Source organism: Ictidomys tridecemlineatus, chromosome 1, assembly GCF_052094955.1.
Source record: "Ictidomys tridecemlineatus isolate mIctTri1 chromosome 1, mIctTri1.hap1, whole genome shotgun sequence".
In the NCBI taxonomy this organism is placed as follows: Eukaryota; Metazoa; Chordata; class Mammalia; order Rodentia; family Sciuridae; genus Ictidomys; species Ictidomys tridecemlineatus.
In genome coordinates, this window is record NC_135477.1 from 166,688,593 (window position 1) to 166,714,019 (window position 25,427).

General features: G+C 34.9%; 1 protein-coding gene across 2 annotated transcripts in view; it reads left to right on the forward strand.

The window, feature by feature from the left end:
• The window catches only part of Mrpl22 (mitochondrial ribosomal protein L22), a 39,807-nt gene extending 14,443 nt beyond the window's left edge, over positions 1-25,364 (forward strand). For both annotated transcript variants that reach the window (XM_005325452.5, XM_040273441.2), the window contains 5 exons: positions 8,794-8,929; positions 14,762-14,827; positions 15,538-15,615; positions 16,992-17,061; positions 25,079-25,364. In XM_005325452.5, the coding sequence (XP_005325509.2) occupies positions 8,794-8,929; positions 14,762-14,827; positions 15,538-15,615; positions 16,992-17,061; positions 25,079-25,290 (562 nt within the window). In that variant the 3' untranslated portion in view covers positions 25,291-25,364. The remainder of the gene's footprint in view (positions 1-8,793; positions 8,930-14,761; positions 14,828-15,537; positions 15,616-16,991; positions 17,062-25,078) is intronic.
• The last annotated feature ends 63 nt before the right edge of the window (positions 25,365-25,427 follow it).

Below are 25,427 nucleotides of genomic sequence, written 5' to 3' on the forward strand. Positions count from 1 at the left end.
ATTGTAAATTGTGCTGCTATAAACAATGATGTGGGAGGACTACTCACCTTATCCCACCACACTGGGGCTTAGAGATCTAGAGGAGAGGCCTGACTGCACCACATCCAGAGATCCAGAGAGCAGCCCACCCTGCGCCCTGTAGAGAGCCAACCTGCGCTGGTGTTCCTTATTCACCAAAGCATGGCTCCATAGCCCAATGTCAGGGTACATATAGACTTGAGATTGCCACCACCACAAAACTGGGATATCGATACTTCTATTAAGGGATAGCAATGACGACATGATAAAACGTCCCTGTGGGCCTGGCTGCACCAGATGATCTCTAGTAGATGTGGTAACAAGGAGTCTTGCATGAAGTTGCCTATCTCTTGTTTTTCATACTAACAGCCAACTTCTTCTTTTTATATATATATTTATTTTTTAGTTGTAACTGGACACAATATCTTCATTTTTATTTATTTTTATGTGGTGCTGAGGATCGAACCCAGGGCCCCGCACATGCTAGATGAGCGCTCTACTGCTGAGCCACAATCCCAGCCCCAACAGCTAACTTCTTAGGATTACCTTCTCACTAGTCATATAATCTAATACCTCCATATTCTCACTCCAACTCCCGAAACCCCCTTCCACCATTAGAAACTGTAAACCATTACGCAAACCTATTGACTATATGGTAGAAGATAACTGAACTCATCATTTCTAATTATAGTGACAAAACTGTAAATATAAAAATAGAAGCTAACTCATATATGGCTGCATGTTGGGTACATTGAGTGCTGTAATATTGATCTCTCTCTTAAAAATGAGGTAACCTATAGGGACTCTATAAGATAATAGGGCAGAAGCTGTAATACCATGTAATACACTGCAAGAGAAGAAGACACATAGACATTATGAAAAAAACAAGGGAGGAAAGTGCCCTTAACAAACCAAGACACTACAACAATAGGATCCATCGATAGCACAGATGGTGAAATGTCAGAGAAGGAGTTCAGAATATACATAACTGAAGTGATTTGGGAATTAACAACAACCTAAGTGAGCAAATACAGGCAAAAATCAATCACTCCAACAAAGAGAAGAGAACAAATACAGGTGACCATTGATCACACCAACAAAGAGATAAGAGAACAAATGCAGGTTGCAAAAGATTACTTCAAGAAAGAGAGATACTAAAAAGCAAGTAAGCAAACAAACAAAACCAAACAGAAATCCTTGAAATGAAAGAAACAATAAGCCAATTTAAAAAACCAATAGACTAGATCACTTGGATAACATGACCTCAGACAATAAAGACAAAAATGCACAATCTTGAAAATAAAATTGACTTCACAGTGAAGATGGTAAGAAACCATGAACAGAATATCCAAAAATTATGGGACACCATCAAAGGACCAAATTTAAGATTTATTGGGTTGAGGAAGGTTCAGAGATTGAAATCAAAGGAATGCACAATCTTTTCAATGAAATAATATCAGAAAATTTCCCAAGCATGAAGAAAGAACTGGAAAATCAAATGCAAGAGGCCTGTGGGACACCAAATGTACAAAGTTACAACAGATCTACACCAAGACACTTTATAATGAAAATGTCTAGCATACAGAATAAGGATAGAATTGTAAAGGCTGCAAGAGAAAAAAATCAGATTACCTATAAGGGAAGACCAATTCGGATCTCAGCAGATTTTTCAACCCAGACTCTCAAAGCCAGGAGATCATGGAACAACATAACATATACCAAGCTCCAAAAGATAATGATGCCAACCAAGAATCTTATATCCATGAAAATTAAGCTTCAAAATTGACGATGAAATGAAAACCTTCCATGATAAACAAAAGCTAAAAGAATTTACAGCAAGAAAGCCTGCACTACAGAACATTCTTGGCAAAATGTTCCACAAGGAGGAAGTGAAAAACAATGAAAATCTCCAAAGGGAAGAACTACAATAAAGGAAAAGCCAACTAAAGGAGAAACCAAGTCAAGCTAAATACCAAAAATAAACAAAAATGACTGGTAATGCAATTCATGTCTCTTTCAACCTGTTTTGATAAATTTTTACACATAAAAATTTTAACTACAATATCTAATTTTTCAGGTTTTTGTTTATTTCATATTTTTTAAATTTTCCATTTCTTTTCACAAAATTACACAAATATTTTCTTTAAAAATTTTAGCATTTTATATGTTATATTTTAATATATAATTAATCTGGTGGGTGTATATATACATTGCCTGTGATATGAGATGAAGTATATTTTACTTTCTTATAATTAAAAAAACATTATTCAAGATTCAAGGATGAAAAAGACCAGTCAGGGTAAAAATTGTTTAATAAGGTAATTATAAAGGTAAGGGCAAGATTGAGGGAAACCAACAAATTTTATGAAGCACCTTTTCTTCCATAGACTTGGAGCAGTAGGAGGTGGAAGAAGAGAGAGCCATTATGAAAACCTCCTAGGAGAAGGCGACCTAACTGAAGTTATTCCCTCCAAAAGCATGAAGAAACCAACTCACAGTCTAATAGGGTCTGATAGGGATGAATAAAGCACCTCGCTCTATTCTTGTATATTCTAAGTTCATCTCCTTGGTGTTCCTTTCTGATGGAACTCAACAAGAAACCACATAACAAGGGGACTTATCATGCAGCCTATAGCATATGTCTCACCAAAAGGTGAAAGATGGAGAAAGGAGCCATTGGTTACATGAGGCTACTGCGTATTTGAAATGTGTCTAGTCTGAATGGAGGTGTCCTATGTGTTAAATAGACATTAGATTCGAAAGAATTACTAGGACAAACAAAATGAACATGAAATATCTTATTAACAATTATTTTCTTTGCAAATTATGTGTTCGTAATCCATTGGATTAAATGAAAATGTATAAAATTAATTTCTTAAATAATTTTCTTTTAAAGAAGAACAAAGTAACATTCTGTATCTTGACTGTAGTATTATATATATGTATATATGTTATAATTTTTTATATTTGTGTTGTCAAAATTCATATAACTATAAAATTAAATAAGGAAAATTGTACCATGTATAAATTATAGCTCAACAAACATGACTTTAAAAAGAAAAAAAATTAATGCTGACATTATTTTGACCATATATTCAGTATGTTGGAAAAATATCTTCTTTATTCCATAAATAAATAAAAGACTGTGACACTATTATTTTCAGGACAATCTCCTCAGAACACTAACATCAAATACTCAAGTGTAATTTTTCTGTTTTTAAAAATATTTATTCTCCAGTTTTCCACAACATCTTTATGTGGTGCTGAGGATCAAATCCAGCACCGCGCTCATGCCAGGCAAGCGCGTTACTGCTTGAGCCACATCCCCAGCCCTCAAATGTAATTTTTCTGATGATATTTCATTTGTGTCTTTTTTAAAGCAGATGTTGAAATAACAAGCTGATTTGACTGATATTTGGAAACAAGATTTTTTTTTTCCACTTATAAACTTCTAACAATCACTTAGCCATGAGTTAAGATTTCTCCATATGCTTGATTAAAATGTTAAATTTCATTTAAAAATAAAAATCATGCATATAAATTAAGTTTATTTTAAATGCTCCCTCAATTATTCCAAGTTTCAGGGGGTTAATCATTGTATTTTGAAAATAATTAAGATGTTACATATTCATAGAACATTTTAATTTTTTTATATTGAATCATGAGTATTTGTCATGACAAATGTTTAAGTAATTCAAAAATTATAAGGCAATGAACAAATTTATAATAAATCTTAGCTGTTTGACAGGAAAAAAAAATAACAATGATATGGCTGCATCACTATAGAATGCTGATTTTAAAGCCGAGGAGTTACATAACTGGGTCAAATGGTGTTTCTATTCCAAGTCAGTCTTCTGAGGAATCTCCATAATGCTTTCCAAAGTGGTTTCACCAATTTGCACTTGCACCAACAATATATGAGCATACCCTTTCCCTCACATCCTAGCCAATGTTTATTGTTGCTTGTATTCTTGATAGTAGCCATTCTGATTGGAATGAGATGAAATTTCAGTGTAATTTTAATTTGTGTTTCTTTAATTGCTAGAGATGCTGAACATTTTTTCATATATTTGTGAGGCAAGTGCTCTATCAACTGAGTTATATCCCCAGCCCTTCATATATTTGTTGACCATTCATATTTCTTCTTTTGAGAAGGGTCTGTTCAGTTCCTTTGTCTATTTATTGACTGGGTTATTTATTTTTTTTTAGTTTTAAATTTCTTGGATTCCTAGAAATTAATGTCCTATCTGAGGGGCAGGTGGAAAAAATTTTCTCCCAACTGTAGGCTCTCTTTTCATGCTCTGGATTGTTTCCATTGCTGTGAAGAATCTTTTTAGTTCGATGTCATCCCATTTAGTGATTTTGATTTTATTTCTTGTGCTTTAGGAGTCTTGTTAAGGAAGTCAGTTCCTGAGTCAATATGTTAGAGCATTGGGCCTGCCTTCTTTCTAGTGGTGCAGGGTTTTGGTCATTCCTAAGTCTTTGATGCATTTAGAGTTGGTTTTTGTGCAGAGTGAGAGATAGGGGTTCACTTCATTCTATTAAATATGGATTTCCCTTTTTTCCACCACCATTTGTTGAAGAGACTATCTTTTCTCCAGTGTATGTTTTTGGCTCCTTTGTCTAGTATAAGTTAACTGTATTTTGGGTTTGTCTCTGTATCTTCTCTTCTGTTCCATTGGTCCTCTTGCCTGTTTTTGTTATCCCAACTCTTTAGTATAATTTGAGGTCTGGTATTGTGATGTTTCCTGCTTCATTTTTCTTACAAAGGATTTCTTTGGCTCTTTGGGGTTTCCTATTTTTCCAAATGAATTTCAAAACAGCTTATTCTATTTCTATGAAGAATATCATTGGAATTTTGATGGGAATTGCATTGAATCTATATAGCACTTTTGGTAGTATGGCCATTTTGACAATATTAATTCTGCCTATCCAAAAACATGGAAGATCTTTCCATCTTGTAAGGTCTCCTTCAGTTTCTTTCTTTAGTGTTGTGTAGTTTTTTGTTAGGTTGATTCCTAAGTTTGATTGTTTTTTTGAGGCTATTATGAATGGGATGTTTTTCCTAATTTCTCTTTCAGCTAATTCATTGGAATATCGTGGTTTTTTTTTTTTTGTTTGTTTGTTTTTTGTTTTTCTTTTTTGGGTGGGTCGGGTACCTGGCATTGAACTCAGGGCTCCTTAACCACTGAGCCATTCCCAGATCATTTTTTTTTTTTCCCCTTTAACAGACAGGGTCTCACTGAGTTGTTAAGACCTTGCTAAATTGCTGAGGCTGGGATTACAGGCGTGCCCCACTGTGCTTGGCTCATATAGGAATGCAATTGATTTATGGGTGTCAATTTTATATTCTACTACTTTGTTGAATATTTATTTATGAGTTTTAGAAGTTTACTGGTGGAGTGTTTGGGTCTTCTAAATAGGGTACCATGTTTTCAGCAAATAGAGATAGATTGAGTTTTCCTTTTCCTCTTTGTATCCCTTTAATTTCTTTCTTTTGCCTAACTGCTCTGGCTAGGGTTTCAGGAACTATGTTGAATAGAGGTGGTGAAAGTGGGCATTCCTGTCTTGTTTCTGAGTTTAGAGGGAATGCTTTCAGTTTTTTTGTCCACTTAGAATGATGTGGCATTGGCTTTGTTGTATATAGCTTTTATGGATTTTTGAGGAATATTCCTTCTATCCCTGTTTTTTTCTAGTGTTCTAAACATGAATGGCTGTTGTATTTTCTCAAATTTTTTTCTGCATCTATTGAGATAATCATATGGTTCTTTATGTGATGTATATCCATTCTAATTATGTTACATTTATATTATTATTTATAAATTTATTTATATTTATAAATATAAATCTATATATTTATAAATTTATTTATTTAATTATGTTTCATTTATATTATTATTTATATTCCATTCTAATTATGTTACATTTCATTGAGTTTGGCACTGATTTTAATTATTTCCTGTCATCTATTGATTTTGTTGTTGATTTGTTCTTCTTTTTCTAGGCTCTTGAAATGTAATGTTAGATTATTTATTTGGCATCTTTCTATTCTTTTATGAATGAGTTTAATGCTGTGAACTTTCCTTTTAGAACTGCCTTCATAGTGTTCACTATTCTCATTCACTTTTAATTTCACTCCTAATTTATGTATTCATTCATCACTCAATTGTGAATTATTTAGTCTCTAGGTATTAGTTTCTACTTTTTGACTAATTGTTGCTTTCTAATTTCAATTTCTAATGTATTACGATCTTACAGAATGCAGGGCGTTTTCTCTCTCTCTCTTTTTTTTTTTCTTTTTTTGCACTTTGCTTTGTGGCCTAAAATATGGTCTAGTTTAGAAAATGTTCCATATATATTGCTCAGAGAAGTTGTATTCAGTCATTGATAAATGAAATATTCTATGTATATCAATTAGATCTAGATTATTAATTGTATTTTTTTAGTTTTGTATCTTCTTTATTCAGTTCTTGTTTGGATTATTTATCTATTGTTGAGAAAGGAGGGTTCAAGTTATCCAGTATTATTGTGTTGTGGTCTATTTGATTCTATTTGATTCTTTATTGTTTGTAGATGCTCCATTATTTGGTTCATAAATAAATATTACTGTTGTATGATTCCCTTAAGCACTAAGAATGACCTTCTTGGTCCCTTCTTATTAATTTTGGCTTGAAGTTCATTTTATCTGATATAAGGATGGAAACCCTTGCTTGTTTACAAGATCCATATGAGTGGTATGTTTTTTCTCATTCTTTCACTTTCAGTCTGTGGATGTCTTTGCCTTCGAGGTGAGTCTCATGGAGAAAGCATATTGTTGATTCTTGTTTTTTTAATTCTAAAAAATTACATTCAATGTTATTATTTAGAGATACTTTTCATTTTCTATCATTTTGATTTATTACTAGTTTTTTGGTTGAATTAGATTCTTCTTTGATTGACTGTGCTTCTAGTGTAGCTTCACCCTTTGCTGGTTTTAATTTTTATTCTCCATTTCTTCTTCATGAATATTTTATTTATTTATTTTAAATACTTATTTTAGTTGTTGCTAGATATTTATTTATTTATTTATTTGTGGTGCTGAGAATCTAATCCAGAGCCTCACACATGCTAGGCAAGCACTCTATCATTGAGCCACAACCCAACCCAGTGAAATATTTTATTAAGTGTGTTTCATAGTGCTGGCTATCTAGTTGCAAATTCTTTTAACTTTTGTTTTTCATGGAAGTTTTTACTTCACCTTAAAATCTGAAGCTTGATTTTACTGATTATAGTATTCTTGTTTGGCATCATTTTCTTTCAGACTTTGGTATAAATTATTCCATGACCACCTAGCTTTTAAGTTCTGGGTTGAAAAAATCAATTGAGAGCTGGATTGGTTTCCCTCTAAATTTGATCAGTCATTTTCTTTAGCTGCTTTAAAAATTCTATCCTTATTCTGTGTTAGGCATTTTCATAATAGTATGTCTTGGAATGACTGTTGTATATTTGGAGTCCTGTATGCCTCCTGTATTAGGTTTTCCATTTCATTCTTAAGATTTGAGGAATTTTCTGATATTATTTCATTGAAAAGATTGTGTGTTCCTTTAGTTTGTATTTCAGAGCCTTCATCTATCCTAATGAATCTCAAATTTGGTCTTTTATATTATCCCATATTTCTTAAAAATTGTGTTCATGGTATTTTAACATCTTTTCTCTACATTCGACTTTATTTTTAAGATTACATGTTTTGTCTTCATTGCTGGAAACTCTTTTTTTCCAAACACTCTAGTCTATTGGTGATGCTTTTCATTGACTTTTTAACTTGGTTTATTGATTCCTTCATTTTGAGGATTTCCTATAGATTCTACTTCAGAATCTCTATCTCCTGTTCTTTCACTTATTTTTTCTCTCTGATTTCACTCCTTACATCATCTTTTACCTCATAAATCAGTTTAACTATAAACTTTCTAAATCCCATTTCTGACATTTCCTCCGCTGTGTTATCAGTGGATCTGTTGTTGAGGTATTCTGTGATGTTTGTGATGATCTGTTCCCTTGCTTTTTCATATTGTTTGTGTGTCTACCTATCTATCCAGATGGATCTGAAGCAGTGGAATTTTTACCCTACATGCTTATAGTATCTTTGTAGGTTTCTCATGCCTCTCAGATTAGGGATGAACCCAATAATAGCAACAACTTGTGCAAGTAATATATAGCAGTAGCCTAGGTACTTTGTTCCTATTTTGTTGTCTACAGTATTAATTGGCACAATAAGCAGTGCCAAATAGTGGGATCAGCAACTTCCATCAGTAAAAACAGTAAATAATCATAGATTATGTCTGGTATAAAACCAAATAGTAGGTGTTGTATTTGATTTCTGCCATATTAATTATTGCTATAGCATTGGCAGTGGGGATTGGCAGTATATAAACCAATTAGTGTTATGAGGTGTTAAGGATAGAGTTGATCAAGAGGAAAGAAGAGAAAAGGGGGTAGAAAAGTGTTTGCAATTTTGAGGGGTGAATAGGGCGGGTGTAATGGTGATGGAGAATGTGTTGGTTATGAGAGAGGAGAAAAAATAGAAGTAAAAACTTAAAGGAAGAGTGAAAGAAAAGTAGCCTCACACAAACCAGATCTTTGTGATGATTTTTATAAAAGTGGTCTCTATTAGTGATTACTTCTAGAATGTTTCCATTTGTGATCCTTAAATCGTTTTCAACAAAATGGAGCTAGCTAAAGTAGTAAAGAAGATGTATAAACTCTGCAGAAAGGTTCTAAGTTTCTCTTGTCTTGCAGGCTGCTTTCATCTCACAGTGTGTTACCCCAGTCTTCCATCCACATAAGTGCTTCACTTGACATTTCTCGAAAATGGGAGAAGAAGAATAAAATAGTTTATCCTCCACAACTGCCTGGAGAACCTCGGAGACCAGCAGTAAGTTTGTGGGTAGAACTAATCTCTTAAATTTTGATAAAATTATTCCATGACAAGATTTATTCTTCCATGACAAGAAAAGAAAAAATTATACAACAATTTGCATGATCTTTAATATATCAGATTTCTCTCTGTAATTTACAAAGGTCATCACTGCTTTACTTGTTTGTTTGCCTTTAATAAACCTCTTGATAGGCCCTTAGCTCTAAAACTAAGCAGAAAGTTTAAGACACACTGCTTTTGATTCCAGGAGGTTTGCTGATGAATTCTTGATGGAGCATGATGAATTGTCAAGAATGACTTAAACCAGCTGGGCACAGTGGCTCATGCCTTTAATCCCAGCACCTTGGAGGCTGAGGCAGGAGGATCATGAGTTCATAGCGAGCCTCAGCAAAATCGAGGCACTAAGCAACTCAGGGAAACCCTGTCTCTAAAAACAATACAAAATAGGGCTGGGGATGTGGCTCACTGGTTGAGTACCCCTGAGTTCAATCCCTGGTACCCAAAAAAAAAAAAAAAAAAAAAAAGACTTAAACCAATGGCCAATATTTAAATATATATGGCTTTCTAATTTTATATATTTGACTAGACATGCTTTTTTTTTTTCTTTTTGTAGTACACAAACCTTTGAACTTAATGTTGAATTAATCATTGGATTCCTACCAGAGATTTATCCTATTTTTAGCTGTTCAGAATAATTTTACCCTCTCCAAACTGCTAGAGATTATTCTAGTTTGAGATAAAACACTAACTTAACATCTTAATGTGTATTTATTGTGGCGTACATACACATCTGCTAAAAAGTCTAAGCAAGTAATAACATAAACAAGATGAGAACATTTAAATCCTTAAGACAATAAGCCGTGATAAGTATTTTAGAAATAGAATTGTTGTGTTAATTATAGATTATTCAGTTTAGTAGATATCTGTTATTAAGGAGCTTAGTTTTTATATGGACTTGAAAACATAAAAATTTATTTATTTATTTATTTGTAATGGAGATTGAACCCAGGGATGCCCTACCACTGAGCTTGCATCTCCAGACTTTTCGTTTTTTTGTTTTGAGACAGGGTCTCCCTAGGTTGTGTAGGCTGGCCTAGAAATGGTGATCCTCCAGCTCCTGAGTTGCTAGAATTACAGGTGTGTGCCAGTGCACTGGACTCTAGACAGCATATGTTTAATAAAGACAGACTGAGTTGCTAAGTGTTGGTCTGTATTAGTACTGCTTTATGTACTTTTTTGTTTTAATCTGGTGGAGTTACTTTATTGACTTTTAAAAGAGCTCTCTCTTGGTTAAGAAATCAGAAAAAAGATGCTAATAATTTAAAAAAAATAACTTTTAAACTTTCATATTTTATCATGATAGCAGAATTTGAAGGTTGGATTTGTTACAGAATCTGAGCTATAAAGTATTGACTTCATTTTATAATTAAGCAAAATTTAGACAGTTACATATTTGATAAATATTGTACATAAAATATTATATAATTAATGTACTTTCTTTACTTTTTACCTGAGTTCTTTGAACTTAGACATTAATTGGAACTATATCATGATAATAGTATCTATCATCAGGTCCAGAGTCTGAGCCGAATTTTGTACTGTCCAGTGCCATTCTTTTTGGTTACTAAAAAATAGTACTTCAGCATAAATCCCAAATGTCAAAATTCAAATAGTTGATATAGTATTTAATCTGTTTAACTGCAGGAAATGAAGAACAATGTCAGGCTAGTCATTTGTTTTGTATTTATATTTCACCACACATGCTTACATGCACCCTGCCCCCACATGTCCTTTATATAAGTGCCAGTGTGAACATATTTGATTTGATTCCATAATCCTTTTGGAGACAAATTATGACTCTAGGAAAATAATGTTTGGTAAATTGATGTTGATGTACCAGTTAAACCTGTGCATCAATTACATTTATTATGACTATAAAATATTAATATCTTTTGTTATTACCTAGCTTACTTACAAGGAATTATTTACTCACCCAGCTATACACACACACACACACACACACACACACACACACACACACACACACACACTCTTACTTATTTATTATTTGATACTGAGGATAGAACCCAGGAGTGCTTAATCACTGAGTCACATCCTCAGCCCTTTTTTATATTTTATTAGAGAGAAAGGGTCTCACTGAGTTGCTTTGGGCTTCGCTAAGTTGCTGAGGCTGATTTTGGACTCACGATCCCCCTGCCTTAGCCTCCTGAGTCACTGAGATTACAGGCATGCATTATAGTGCCTAGCTACAAATTTTATAATACTGTATCATTATGCATAGTGTTCCTTAGACTTGCTCAAGTGGTAGTTGAAAACTTTTTTTTTTTTTTTTTAGAATTTTTAAAATATTTATTTATTTATTTTTTAGTTTTCGGCGGACACAACATCTTTGTTTGTATGTGGTGCTGAGGATCGAACCTGGGCCGCACGCATGCCAGGCCAGCGCGCTACCTCTTGAGCCACATCCCCAGCCCGCTAGTTGAAAACTTTACAATTTTTTTCTGTTGAGGATTTGATTCGGAGCCTCTGTGTGTTAGTTAAGAAGTACATCCCAACCTTTTTTATTTTATTTTGAGATAGGGTTTTGCCGAATTATTGGATGGATTTGAGCTTGTGATCCTCCTGCCTCAACTTCCTGAGTAGCTGGGATTACAGACGTGCCATTGCACCTTGCTGTAAACATTGTAAAAATTAGTTTTGTCTTGGTTTAAAAGAGATAATATCTATTACTCTACTTAATTCTGATATTCTGCTTTGGAATACTTAGTTAATAGCTGATAAATAGGGGTAGTAAATAAATTCTGCAGCTGTAAATTAAATGAATGTCACCTATGTAGACATGTTTTAGGCCACTTTCAATATTTTTGAGAGGACTGTTCCTAATATGGCTAGTACCAATTTTCAAACAAAGTAGATTCTTATTTAGACTTATATGTGGCTTCATTATGGTAAAGAAAATAAGAGAAATTAAAAGGGCTTTGTTCATGAGAGTCATACATTACTTGGATTTGAGTTTTCTTTTGCAGAATTTAGAAAAGATCCATGTGAAATAAATTAAAACTATAGTGAGAGTATATCAAAACTGAACAGCCTCTTTAACAGGCATGATTTTAATGTATGGATTAATCACTATACTGATAATAAGCCACATGTGGATACCATAAAACTTTTTTTTTTTTCGTAGGCACTTTGTTATTTGAATCATTATGTGCATTTAAAATAAATTGATTTTGGGGTTGGGGGTAAAGTATAGCTCAGTAGTAGGATGTCTAGCATACATGAAGTCCTGGGTTTGATTCTTGGCAAGATACACTTACACATACATGCGCACACACACAATAAATAGATAGATAGATTGATTGATTTTTGAAAAAGCTATTGGTTTAGATAGTTCATGGTTTGGACTTCCTTTTACTTAATTTGAATAACTGTTTTGTGCATCTATCCTCACTCAACTATATCTAGTATATATGTATACTATATTTATCTAGTATATAGTGTATATGCAGTGACCTATAACTGTGTCTTCTGACTCCAACTTTGTCACGTTCTCTTTTTGCTATGATAGATGTATATACTGCGACTTTGTCTTGTTATATTTAGAAAGTGTTCTTTAGACTGGGGGTGTAGCTGAGAGATTGAGTGCTTATCTAGCATGTCTAAGGTCTTGAGTTCAATCTCACCAGCACCAAACAAAGGAGGGGGGGAGTATTAGTCATTTCACTTTTACAAAGTACATGTAGAGTACATGTTTGCTCTTGCTAGGATTACTATCTGTATATTTAGATTATTTTTAAACTAACTAATTTTTTTTAATTTTTAATTTTTTTTCATTGAACATAGGCACAATACCTTTGTTTTATTTATTTATTTATTTATTTTATGTGGTGCTGACGATCAAACCCGGTGCCTCACATGTGCAAGGCAAGTGCTCTACCACTGAGCCACAACCTCAGCCCCTAAACTAATTATTGATAATTAATTTAAAAATATATATAGTTGAAAATAAGATATATTTTAGATTAGTTTTAAACACACATGTGTGTATATTATTATTATTATTGTTATATTTTATTTTTGAAAAATTTAAGGACAATAACATAAAATTCAGGTTTAAAATATCCTATCATGGGAATCCATTAATTGAAAAGCTTTTATAGAAAAGATTTTATCAGGTGGATTAATTTTTGCAGATTAGTATTATCAGTGGTGACACTTCTCCTGGGTGCTCCCTAGGATACTTTATTGCTGAAAATGTCATTAGGCTATTGGTATAGTTTTCAACTTGTCAGCTTCTATTGCAACTGAAATGAAATTTGCTATATATTTGTTTTAGTCAGCTTTTTCTGCTAGCTGTGACTAAAAGACCTGACAAGAACAATTTTAGAGGAGGAAAAGTTTATTTCAGGGCTCAGATTTTAGAGGTCTCAATCCATAGACAGCTGACTCAATTCCTCATGGCTGTGGTGACGCTGAACATGGTGGAAGAGTATGGTGGAGGGAAGCAGCTCATATGATGATCAGAAGGAGAGAAAGAGACTCCACTTGCCAGATACAAAATATACCCCAAAGGCATGCCCCCAGTGATCCAATTCTCCGACCACACCCTATTCAACTTCAGCTACCACTTAATTAATCCCATCAGGGATTAATTCACTGATTGGGTTAAGACTCTCATCACCCAATCATTTCTCCTCTAAACCTTCTTGCATTATCTCACACATGAGCTTTGGGGGACACCTAATATCTAAACCATAACGATATTAAAAGATGACTACTTGAGAAAACTGCTATTTCTAAGGCATTTGAAAATTTCCAGCAGGAGTCAGAATGTTAAAAAATTTTGAGATCTTCTCACTCTTGTGTGCCTTGAATCTTTTCTGATATATATATGTATATATATATATATATATATATATATATATATATATATATATATATATATATATAAGCTAGTAGGGAAAATAGTGGAAAGAAAGTGGATATTAGAGTCAGAAGGGAAACTTCAGAAGGTACACATTCGAGTTACTTCCCTGTTTTTTTACTTTGTTTTTCTTTTATAAGTTTTGTGTTCTTAGAGAAGTCATTTGATTTCTCAAATTTTCAATTTACAAAAGGATAATAAAATGTTTCCTTTCCCAAGTCATAGAGTTAGACTAAATGAAATACTGGGAGTGCTTTATGAACTAGAAATTGTTTAACAGAGATTGATTAAAAGAAAAGAAACAAGGTATGTCCACTACTTGAAACAGAAAATTAAAAAAGCTGACCAGCAAAATGTTTCAAGATACTTTCATTCAAACCTTTTACTGTCCTTCTGAACAGAGATGTTGCAAATGTTGGCATATACTAATCATTTTTAGAGTTTCTACTTCTTATTTAGTAATTTTATTTTATTTTATTTTTTGGGACTGGGGATTGAACCCAAGGGTACTTAACCATTGAGCCTTTTTTATTTTTATTTTGAGACAGAGTCTCCCTGAGTTGCTTAGGGCCTTGCTAAGTTGCTGAGGCTGGCTTTGAATTTGCCATCCTCCTGCCTCAACCTCTTGAGTTGCTAGGATTACAGGTGTCCACCATCATCCTGGTTTCTTTAATTTTTTAACATAGTGTGATTTAAGAAAAATCCAACTTTGTAGGGAGAAAGAATCTCCAAATTTTTAGAATGTTTTATTTCTTAATGGCAGCATTTGTATTGGGCATAGAAAGCAGAAACTTGATCAGCGTATATCACTGTTATTTTGATAAACTTGCTACAGTTTATATCATTTTGATAAACTTGTTACAGTTTTTTTTTTCTTCCCTAAGGAAGTCTACCACTGTCGAAGACAAATAAAATACAGCAAAGACAAGATGTGGTATTTGGCAAAATTGGTAAGCTAAAATAACTATTACTATATAATGCTTAATAACAAAGCCATGAATCCCCCCCATTATTTGAACAATAAATACATACCTGTCCTGATTTTCCCCAACAGTGAGGAATATAGCTGCATAATACATGTTCAGATAATAAGAAGATAATTTAAAAAGTGATAGTTCAGAGAAATATGATTTTTGCATGTTTTAATCTTTTTTCTGATTTAGTTGATTTAGTTTTCAAAGGCACAGGAGCTGGCTGTAACCAGAGCATCCAGGAAGCTTACTTGCTTATCTGTAAAAGTTGATTTGATCCATTTTAATACTGTTGATTTTTAAGTTTTTTTTCCCCAAGACATGAAATTTATAAATGAGAGAAAAGCAGCAAATGTAGTTGCAATTTATCCTGCAGGTGGAAGAGATGCATTTAATGCTAATTGCAGTTGTTGCCAATTTGTGATCTTTTTGTCATGCCATTCTCTTTTAATGTACTTAAAACTATTACATCCCAGGCCTTACAGTTAAGGTGTTTAAGTTCACTTTTGATTTAAAGATGGGTGGTATCCCTCTTCACACTTGTTTTCTTCTTGTTATGTGGATTTAATTCACTGTTTCTAGAAGTTATTCAGATTATTGTAAGCCTTTCTGCTTTTCACTGAAAAGGGAACATTGATTTTATAAATTAATTTATTTATTCTCTCTCGTCTGTCACCCTTTAATTCTAGATACGAGGAATGTCCATTGACCAAGCTTTGGCTCAGTTGGAATTTAGTGATAAAAAAGGGGCCCAAATAATTAAAGAGGTAAGCTTGTCAGGCTGGTAATGGAGGAGATAAGGACATGCAGCTATCTTTCAGGTGTTAGTAAACTCAGCTCAAGTCCAGAATTCCCTGAATCTTCTGGTGTAAGTATTCACTCTATATAATACAGATTTAGATTTAAACTTAGTTTTATTAATTTTTTCCTCAGGAATGTGGTATGCTTTAAGCATTTTTTTCTTAAAATGCTTTTATTTGCACCATACATTTATTTATTTTTAGTCTATGAAGTGATTACCTTATTTTTAATGATTTGGTGTGATTTTTTTAGAAGATTCTTTTGGGAGAGGGGACCAATTCCAAGACAGAGCCTATGATTTTATAACTAGCTGAATAGAAGGAGCAGTGGAATGGAACTGTGGAGAATTGGAATCTCGTCCTTTCTCTTATATTTTTCCTGTGACCTTGGACAAGACATTTATCCTGTCCAGTTTTGTTTTGCCTGTGTACACTAAGTGGAATTGGATCTGGTGATTTATACGGATCATGCCAACTCCTAGTGTAGCTGATTCACTAGGTACAAATGTGCCAATGGCAGTGAAGCTGACTCATTCTAGGCCCCTTATGTTCCTTTTTCAAAAAGCTGAGTCACCATTATCCCTTATATAGGTATTTCAGCATTATTTTTTTTCTCTTCAATTAATTCGCCTCTAAAGTCAGTTCTTACTTTTCAGGTTGTAGTTGACTAGTTGAGATTGGTGGATTCAGGCCTCCCATATAGAGCTTGGTCTTGCGTGAACCAGTTCAAAATGCATTCGCCAAGTGTCTGTTGCTCAGCATTGGACCTCATTCTTTAAAGGAGTAAAAGATCTAGTTTCTGTTATTTCTGACAAATTGTCCTATTTTTTAAAAATGTGAGGAAGTTAAGTTATTTGAAAATATCTATGGAGCATCAATTTATAATTTTAGCTTTTTTAAAAAAAATAATTTTAGCTTTTTGATTTTGTGAACTGATGTTGTTTATAGTTACTTTGGATCCAAAGTTTAGAATTTTCAATAAGATGTAGCTCTTGAATTTCTTGGACTTTTTGACGAGTTCCTGACTGAAAGGCATCGTGTGCCTTGTCACGAGCACTACTTACAAGCACTGCCGTGTTCCTTTATGGCTTACACATATCACTTAAAATCCAGCAGGATAGACTGCATTCCTGCAATAGCTATTCTTATCTGAGGAGGGAAAGCTCACTGTATCCCTTATCCTTAGTACTTTCATCATTTGATTTTCTCTTTTTAAAACTGACTATAAAATGGAGGCCTGTGATTAGCAGTCACATTAACAGAGATAACAAGAGATGAGAAATTTAATTCTGTTTTAGTTCAGGATTAGCCATATGAGAACGCCTTTCTTTTCCTTGTTTAAGGTTCTTTTAGAAGCACAAGATATGGCAGTGAGAGACCACAATGTGGAATTCAGATCCAATTTATATATAGGTAAGATTTTTAATATTCTTAGCATTAAAAGTGTCTTTCAGTGCTGATGCCATATTCCCTATCTAATGACAGTCTTTGATATCTAACTACTTAGGTTGCTTTGACAGTGAAAATTGCTGCCAGTGGCTTATTCTTAAACCTTAAACATATCGATGCTAATCTGTTATAAGTAATATTAACTACTGTTTTATTCTTGCTTGTTCTGAATGAGACTAGATCATGAAATCTCTTGCCAATAATTATTAAATAACCCATTTCAAGATGGGTACTAGCATGATCGTTTAATCATACAAAAACTAAGAAAGAACATAGGTGATTAAAAAAAACCATTAAATTCTTTGTCGACTGGAAGGCAGTGAGTATAATTACATGTGGACTTAAAATATCTTTATATGTACCATGCCAGGTTCCTAAGCCATAAAAGTGTCTATAATTTAACCTTCAAGTTATCAGGATGGAAAATCTCTTGAACTGTCAAAGCCAAGGGAACTTGGAAGGTTCACTTGACCCAGATGTTTGTATCCCTTTGTTATTATGTCCTAAACCATTATCGCTGCTTTTATGTGTTTGTTCCACATCAAATTCGATAAGTGTAGATGGAAATGTTTGGGAAGCGTGATGTGCTATACAAATAAATGTAGGGGATTCTTTGCAGCATACCTTCACATAGCTCTTGTCTTATGAGGAGATCAACAGTTATGACAGAGCCATGGTAAAATGGACACTAGCTGGACTTATTTTTTTCCTTTCAGTTCAGCAGCAGTTACTTCTGACATCAGCAGTTTTCTAATCAAAGATGTTGCTCTTGAGGCAGAATTTTCTTCATCTGTCAAACCTACGTATCAAAGAAGGATTATTTTATCTAAAGATATTCTAATTCAGATCCTGGGAACTGTTATTCTTCAGAAATTGGAGGGTTGGATGGGGCTGATACATTACAGGTGGAATTAGTTGTACTTTTAATTTTTCCAGCAATTAGATTAAAAAGAAATAATCTAAAATGTACTATGTCACATAATCTTTGCCCTACTGGAGATATTTTGCTTAAGTTAAAAAATCTCATCTCTGCTTACCCTAGAATTAATGCCAGCAACCACACCTCCTCCTTAAATTCAAATTAGTTATGGTTTTCAATTGAAATGTCTTACTTTAAAGCTGACTTCTTTATAACTAATTTTATTCTGATACATGCACAAATGTAGAGGGAAATCAAATTGGCAACTCAGAAGATGCAGGGCCACAGTAGTTCAAAATCATGAGCATTTTCTTCTGGAAGCAGCGTGCATAAATACTAGGAAAGAGCCCAGAATCATTAGATGGGATGAAAAGGATAAGGAGTCAACCCATTTGCTTAAAACCTTGGTGACCTTTTCTGCTCTATGATTCTGAATATCAAATCAAATTTAATTAATTTTATTCAATTTCATAGGGATATGAGATACTTAGCAGTTAGACTTTGTAATGGATTCAGATACAAATGAAATTGGGATTGTCTTTAAATCTTTTTCACAAACTTTCTTTAAATCCTTTTCAATAATTATAGTAAAGAGAGTCTCAGTAATTATGGTAAAGAGAGAGAGGGAGGGAGGGGAAAAGATAGGCAGGGGAGAGAGGGGTGCGCTGAGGAGCTTAAGTGAAAGAGCAAAGTCCAGTGTTGCCTTTAAGCAAAAATATACTTTACCAGTCCTATACAGATGGGCCTTTAATTCTGCTGAAAATCTCTGCCCCACCTACAGTCTGTTGAGTTTTGTGTATAAATAATTTTTCTTCAATAGGATTAAGAAGTTTGGATTTGTCTTAAAATTTTAAAAATTTATTAAGTCTTTTGATATGCCTACTTCCATAATCAAGAGATGAATACCCTCAGGCAGATGAAATATCTTTTTTCCATGTCATGTAGACATTCTATCACTATTTTTTTTTTTTTAAAGAGAGAGTGAGAGGAGAGAGGAGAGAGAGAGAGAGAGAATTTCCAACATTTATTTTTTAGTTCTCGGCGGACACAACATCTTTGTTGGTATGTGGTGCTGAGGATCGAACCCGGGCCGCACGCATGCCAGGCGAGCGCACTACCGCTTGAGCCACATCCCCAGCCCCCACTATCACTATTTTTTGCCAAACTTATTAATAAGAATCCTATGAGGTTCTTACATACTCAGACCTTGCCACAATCCTACTGAACCAGAAACCCTAGGGGGCAGACTTGGGAAACTTTAATAAGCACCCTAGTGATTTTTATAAAATGTGGGAAACCAGTTATTTCATTTTGTTCTTGGAAAGGTATAGTCATGTCATTTCATAGATTTCTCTTAGAATTTTGAAAGACTAATTACTTATTGGCTGCCATTTTGGTTTATTAATGCTCTTTCAGGGCCCTGAAATAAGTGTACATATTTAAAGGAAAATGCTTTTTTGGTTCTCATTATAAGGTGATTCCTTCAGATGTCTGTCATTGTTCTAAAGCTGATATCTGGTGTTGCACAATTACAGATTTAGAAAGTTCATTTCCTTTTCAAACTTATAATGATGACTAACGACATTGTTAACAGAACTTAACAAGTGGACTGATGTCACTGTGTAGTGATTCATGGCATCTAAAATGATTCACTTTAGAGAAAGTGATCAGCTGCCTTTGTATATCAGTCTTCTGGGATTAGAGTGATGAAATGGGAGTTGGGAGGGCTTCTAATGTTGAAATGTTTAGATTCACATACAATCAAAACATTTACAATATTTTAAATATACCTATTGGGTATTATCTTAGAAGCATAGGTCATTCCCATTTTTGTGATGTTTTAATGTTTTCTTTCATTTAAAAATTATTGAATACTTAAACTGTACATACCACCTACATAATTGGTAATGATAAACCTTATATATCAGTTTAAAACATCTAGCACATGAAATTTTGTTCTTTGACAGTAATATTCTTTTGGAAGGATATATAAGTTCTAAGTTGGAACAAAACCATATATACCATTAGCATTATATGTATTTTGGAAAACTTTGAAACTTGTATCAGAATTTGAGTAAATTTCTAAGGATATAATTATTTAATAATGATATTAATTAGCAGAGGATGATTTTCACAATAATTTCTGTTCTTTGTGGATTTTTTGGCGGTAGTACAAAAGGAATGTAAGTGGTTGAGGAAGAGATTTCTACATATGAAAAATAAGCATTTATAAAGATAGTGTTTGATTTGGGACCTAAAAGAGTAATACAGAGACATGCTATCAGTATGGGTTAGAGTAGTCATGGATATTTTCCAGGAAAGTTTGGCCTTTGTGGGTAGGTTTTGGGAAACTGGAGTAGGGTCTAGGAGAAGAGCATATTTTTAAAGTGGGGTAACCATTTAAGCAAAGGCACATAGACTAGAAGGAGCAGAAATTGTGTGATATAACTATGAGTGGGACAAAGTGAAGGAGGTGGAGTAGATGTAATTGGAAGAGTAGAGTAGGCTAGGCCCAGGTTTCTAGGGGGCTGAACATGGTAGGTTGTGGCATTTGCTTGAAGCTACATTGAAGAGGAATCACAGGAAGTTTTTGGGCAAGAGATTTATGTTATTAAAGTTAAGTTCACTGAGACTGTTAACTATAAACAGTGGTTTTGAAATTGTCCTCAGAGGGGCCTTTGGGATAGGGCCCATGATATCTTGGTCATGTTATACCCTTGGAGCCCATTATTGAGCCTGGTACCCAGTGGGAACTCAGTAAATATTTGTCAAGTGGAGTGGCACCATTGTGAGTCTTTCCCCACCTGTTTCAATGAGAACAGATTCACATGACAGTGGTGTGTATATTGTGCCATTTTAGTTGCAGTGGTTCCATAACAAAGGCAGTTTGAAACCCCTAACATAGAGGATTGGTAGAGGAGAGATTAGTCAGCTTTTCATTACTGTAAGAAACATCTGAGACCAGTCAGTTTAAAAAGAGGAAAGTTTAATTTTAGCTATAGTTTTGGAGGTTTTAGGCCATGGTCATCAGGCCATGACCCTATTGCTTTTTGGCCACTTGTAAACCTGCACATCATGGTATCAGCATGTGGTGAAACCTTTTACCTCAGGGCTGGAGGTGAAGAAAGAATGAGACAGGTTCCTGCAGTACCTTCAAGGGCACACCCCCAACGACCGGAAAACCTCCCTCTGGGCTTCATCTCCCAAAGTTTCTGTCACCTCCCAAGAGCACCAAACTGGGGACTAATCCTTAAACATGCATGGGCTTTTGGGGGACATTCCAGATCTAAACCATAGCAGTGGCTGTTGTGAGCATTCCTGTTACTGGATAATAAAGAATATTGGCTTTTCAGAAGAATTTGTTTTAGGGCTGGGGATGTGGCTCAAGCGGTAGCGCGCTCGCCTGGCATGCATGCGGCCCGGGTTCGATCCTCAGTGATGTTGTGTCTGCCGAGAACTAAAAAATAGATATTAAAAAAATTCTCTCTCTCTCTCTCTCTCTCCCCCACTCTCTCTTAAAAAAAAAAAAAGGCATTGTGTCTCTTGTGTGGTTATTTAAAAAAAAAAAAGAATTTGTTTTGACACAAAGAAATGATGGCATTGTGTGGTGAAAGATGGGTAGGTGACCTTTCATGGCTTTGTGATGGAATCATGGCTGGTACTTGGCAGGTATTGTGTTTCTGTTCTTGTGCAGACCTGCTCTGAAGTTTGTGCTTGTGGGGAGATGGAAGGAAAATGGGAGTTTAAACATCTGTAGGGTTGATCATTGTATTTTGATGGATTGTATAGTGTGCGCAGTTGACTAGTTTCAGTGCTTCTTCGATATAGTTGTGTTCCTTATCTTCAGTGTATTTGGAGATTGGTGCTCTCGTAGTTGCAGTAGCAGTTTTAGATAGAAGTAGCCATCTTGTTTGTAAAATGCTTTTTAGAAATCTCTTGCTCACTTCTGTTTCACCTTTCTTATTTGTAGGTTTCTACCAGGCAGGTTGATCCAGGGAACCTAGTGCTTACTCAAAGTGTGTAAGGCTGCTATTTTTGTTGTTTGTTTTTAAATATGTTCTAATTAATTACACATGACAGTAAAAAATGCACTTGACATGTCCTACATAAATGGAGTATAACTTCTCATTCTTCTGGTTGTACATGATGTAGAATCACACCGATCATATAGTCATATATGTACATACAGTAATAATGTCCAGTTCATTCTACTGTTCTTCCTACCGCCATACCCCTTCTCCCTTTACTCCCTCTGTCTAATCCAAAGAACCTCTATTCTTCCCTAGTCCCCCACACCCTTATTGTGAGTTAGCATCCACTTATCAGAGAAAACATTTGGCTTTTAGTTTTTTGGGATTGGCTTTTTTTCATGTAGAATGATATTCTCTAGCTCCATCCATTTACTGGCAAATGCCATAATTTCATTCTTTTTTTTTAAGGCTGAGTAAATACTCCATTGTGTATATGTACCACACTTTATCCATTCATATGTTGAAGGGCACCTTGGTTGGTTCCACAGTTCAGCTATTGTTGAATTGAAGTCCTATAAACATTGATGAGGCTGTTATCACTGTAGTATGCTCATTTTATATTCTTTGGATATAAACTGAGGAGTGGAATAGCTGGGTCAAATGGTGGGTCCATTTCAAGTTTTCTGAGGAATCTCCATATTGCTTTCCAGAGTGGCTGCACTAATTTGCAGTCCTATCAGCAAGGTATGAATGTACCTTTTGCCCCACATCCTTGCCAACACTTATTGTTGCTTGTATTTTTGGAGTGAGATGATGAGAGGAATGAGATGATGAAGTCTTAGAGTAGTTTTGATTTGAATTTCTCTAATTGCTAGAGATGTGGAACATTTTTTCATATACTTATTGACTGATTGTATTCCTTCTCCTGTAAAGTGCCCATTCAGTTCCTTAGCTCATTTATTGATTGGGTTATTTCTTTTTTTTGTCTTTATTTTGTTTATTTATTTTTATGTGGTGCTGAGGATCAAACCCAGGGTCTCACATGTGAGAGGCGAGTGCTCTACCCATGAGCCACAACCCCAGCCCCCTGATTGAGTTATTTAAAAAAATTTTTTGGTCTTAAGTTTTTTGATTTCTTTATATATCCTGGAGATTAATGCTCTATCTGAGGTGCATGTGGTAAAGATTTTCTCCCATTCTGTAGGCTCTCTTCAGGTTGTTGATTGTTTCCTTTGCTGAGAAGAAGCTTCTTAGTTTGATTCCATCCCATTTATTGAATTTTGATTTTATTTCTCGCACTTTAGGAATCTTGTTAAGAAAATCAGTTCCTAAGCTGGTAGGGTGAAGATTTGGACCTACTTTTTCTACTATTAGGTGCAGGGTCTCTGTTCTCATGCCTGAGTCTTTGATCTACTTTAAGTTTTGATTGTGCATGGTAAGAGATAGGGGTTTAATTTCATTTTGCTACATGTGGATTTCCAGTTTTCCCATCACCAGTTGTCGAAGAGGCTGTTTTTTCTGCAATGTATATTTTTGGCACCTTTGTCTAGTATGAGATAACTGTGTTTATGTGGGTTTGTTTCTGTGTCTTCTATTCTGTACCATTGGCCAAGTGTCAGTTTTGGTGCCAATACCATACCGTTTTTGTCATTATGGCTCTGTAGCGTAGTGTAAAGTCTGGTGGTGTTATGCCTCCTGCTTCACTCATCTTGCAAAGGATTTCTTTGGCTCTTTGAGTCTCTTATTTTTCCAAATGAATTTCATGAAGCTGTTTTCTTTCTGAAAATTCTTACTAATGTTTTCAGTGCTGAGTAGATGGAGTTGGTGTAAAGGCAGTGACACTTCCCTGAGACCCTAGGCAGCTTTCTTAATCACTTTCATCCTTAGCTTTCTCTCTGGCAAAGCTCGGAGGAACCCACTCCAGAACAGGGTGTTGTGGTTACAGGGTTGTCCATATTACTTAGATATCGTCCTTGTATTTATAAAGTTAGATTACAGTAAGAATGTAGGAATACCAAGTGTTGAAATGGATGGGTTGATATACATTCTGTAAAATTTACTTTCTTAAAAGGCTTATTAACTCAAAAAGTAACTGACTAAATATATTTAGGAAATAGTAGAAGGTGGCTACTACTAAGAGTGAACAAGTGATCAATCTCTTACGTACTATTTAAAAGATTTCTTCAGAATTCCGAGGTTAGACTTTGATAGGCCACATGACAGAGGGGAGCTGAGGGTGAGGTTGTGCTGTCCACATTCCTAAAACTGGCTGTGAATCAAAATTTCAGATGGGAGTATTTGCTAGGGATTTGATTTCGAAGACCCACTTTAAATATACTAAATTAGAATCCCCAGAGATGGGGGTATCAGTGTCATATTTTAAATGTGTTCCCTAGGTTAGTCTGGTGTAGTCTTAGGGGCAAATTTGGGAACCCCTGGCTCCAGTGGCTTGTCATCACAAGTATAGAAGAATCAATTAGAACTCTTGACCCCAGCTTGCAGGGCCCTGCGTAACCTGTCCCTGTCTTCATCTCGGATTCCTTTCTCTTTTTTGTGCCACACTTACCCTTGCTTAATATAGTTTAGCATGCTGGTCTTTTTTTCTTCCTAAAACAAGCCAAGTACATTCCTTCCAAATGTTCCCTCTGCCTGGAATACTTTCTCCTTAGACATTTGCTGGAATGACTCATTCTCACCTTAGATCAAATGTTTCTTCCTCAGGGATGCCTCTTGACATCCTCAATGTGAAGTTGCCCCCACCATTGCATCAATCTCTTTCACATCTCTGATTTAATTAATTCATTGTACTTGCCACCAACCAGAATGACTGTGTTTTCCCCCTCCAGAATGTGAGTGGTGTGGAGGTAGGGGCCTTACCTTATCTTGTTTCTTCAGCACCTAAAATAGTGCTTGGCCCTTGGTGCTCAGGAAGTACTTGTGTAGAGATGAGCCTACTTCAGCCAGCCAGTGAGGCTCATGTAATGAATGCTAGGATCTAGGTGAGGAAAGGTCACGAGTTGCTCCACTGATCAAGCTGTGGTCTTGTGGGGAGCAGTCATTTCCTGTAACTCTTCTTTTTCCTCCCTTGTAGCTCAGTCCACCTCAGGGCGAGGCCAGTGCCTGAAACGCATCCGTTACCATGGCAGGGGTCGCTGTGGGATCATGGAGAAGGTTTATTGCCATTATTTTGTGAAGCTGGTGGAAGGACCCCCACCTCCACCTGAGGCACCGAAGACAGCAGTCGCCCATGCCAAGGAGTACATTCAGGAGCTTCGCAACCGGACCATCATTCACACTCTGTGATGGTGAAATTCAGACTCCACAGTGTATATATTTTGTCGTTTATTTTTTAAAAATAAAAATTAAATACAACTGCTTTTTACGATTTGTCGTGGAATTATTGAAACATGGTATATAACTGCATATTTTATATGAATATT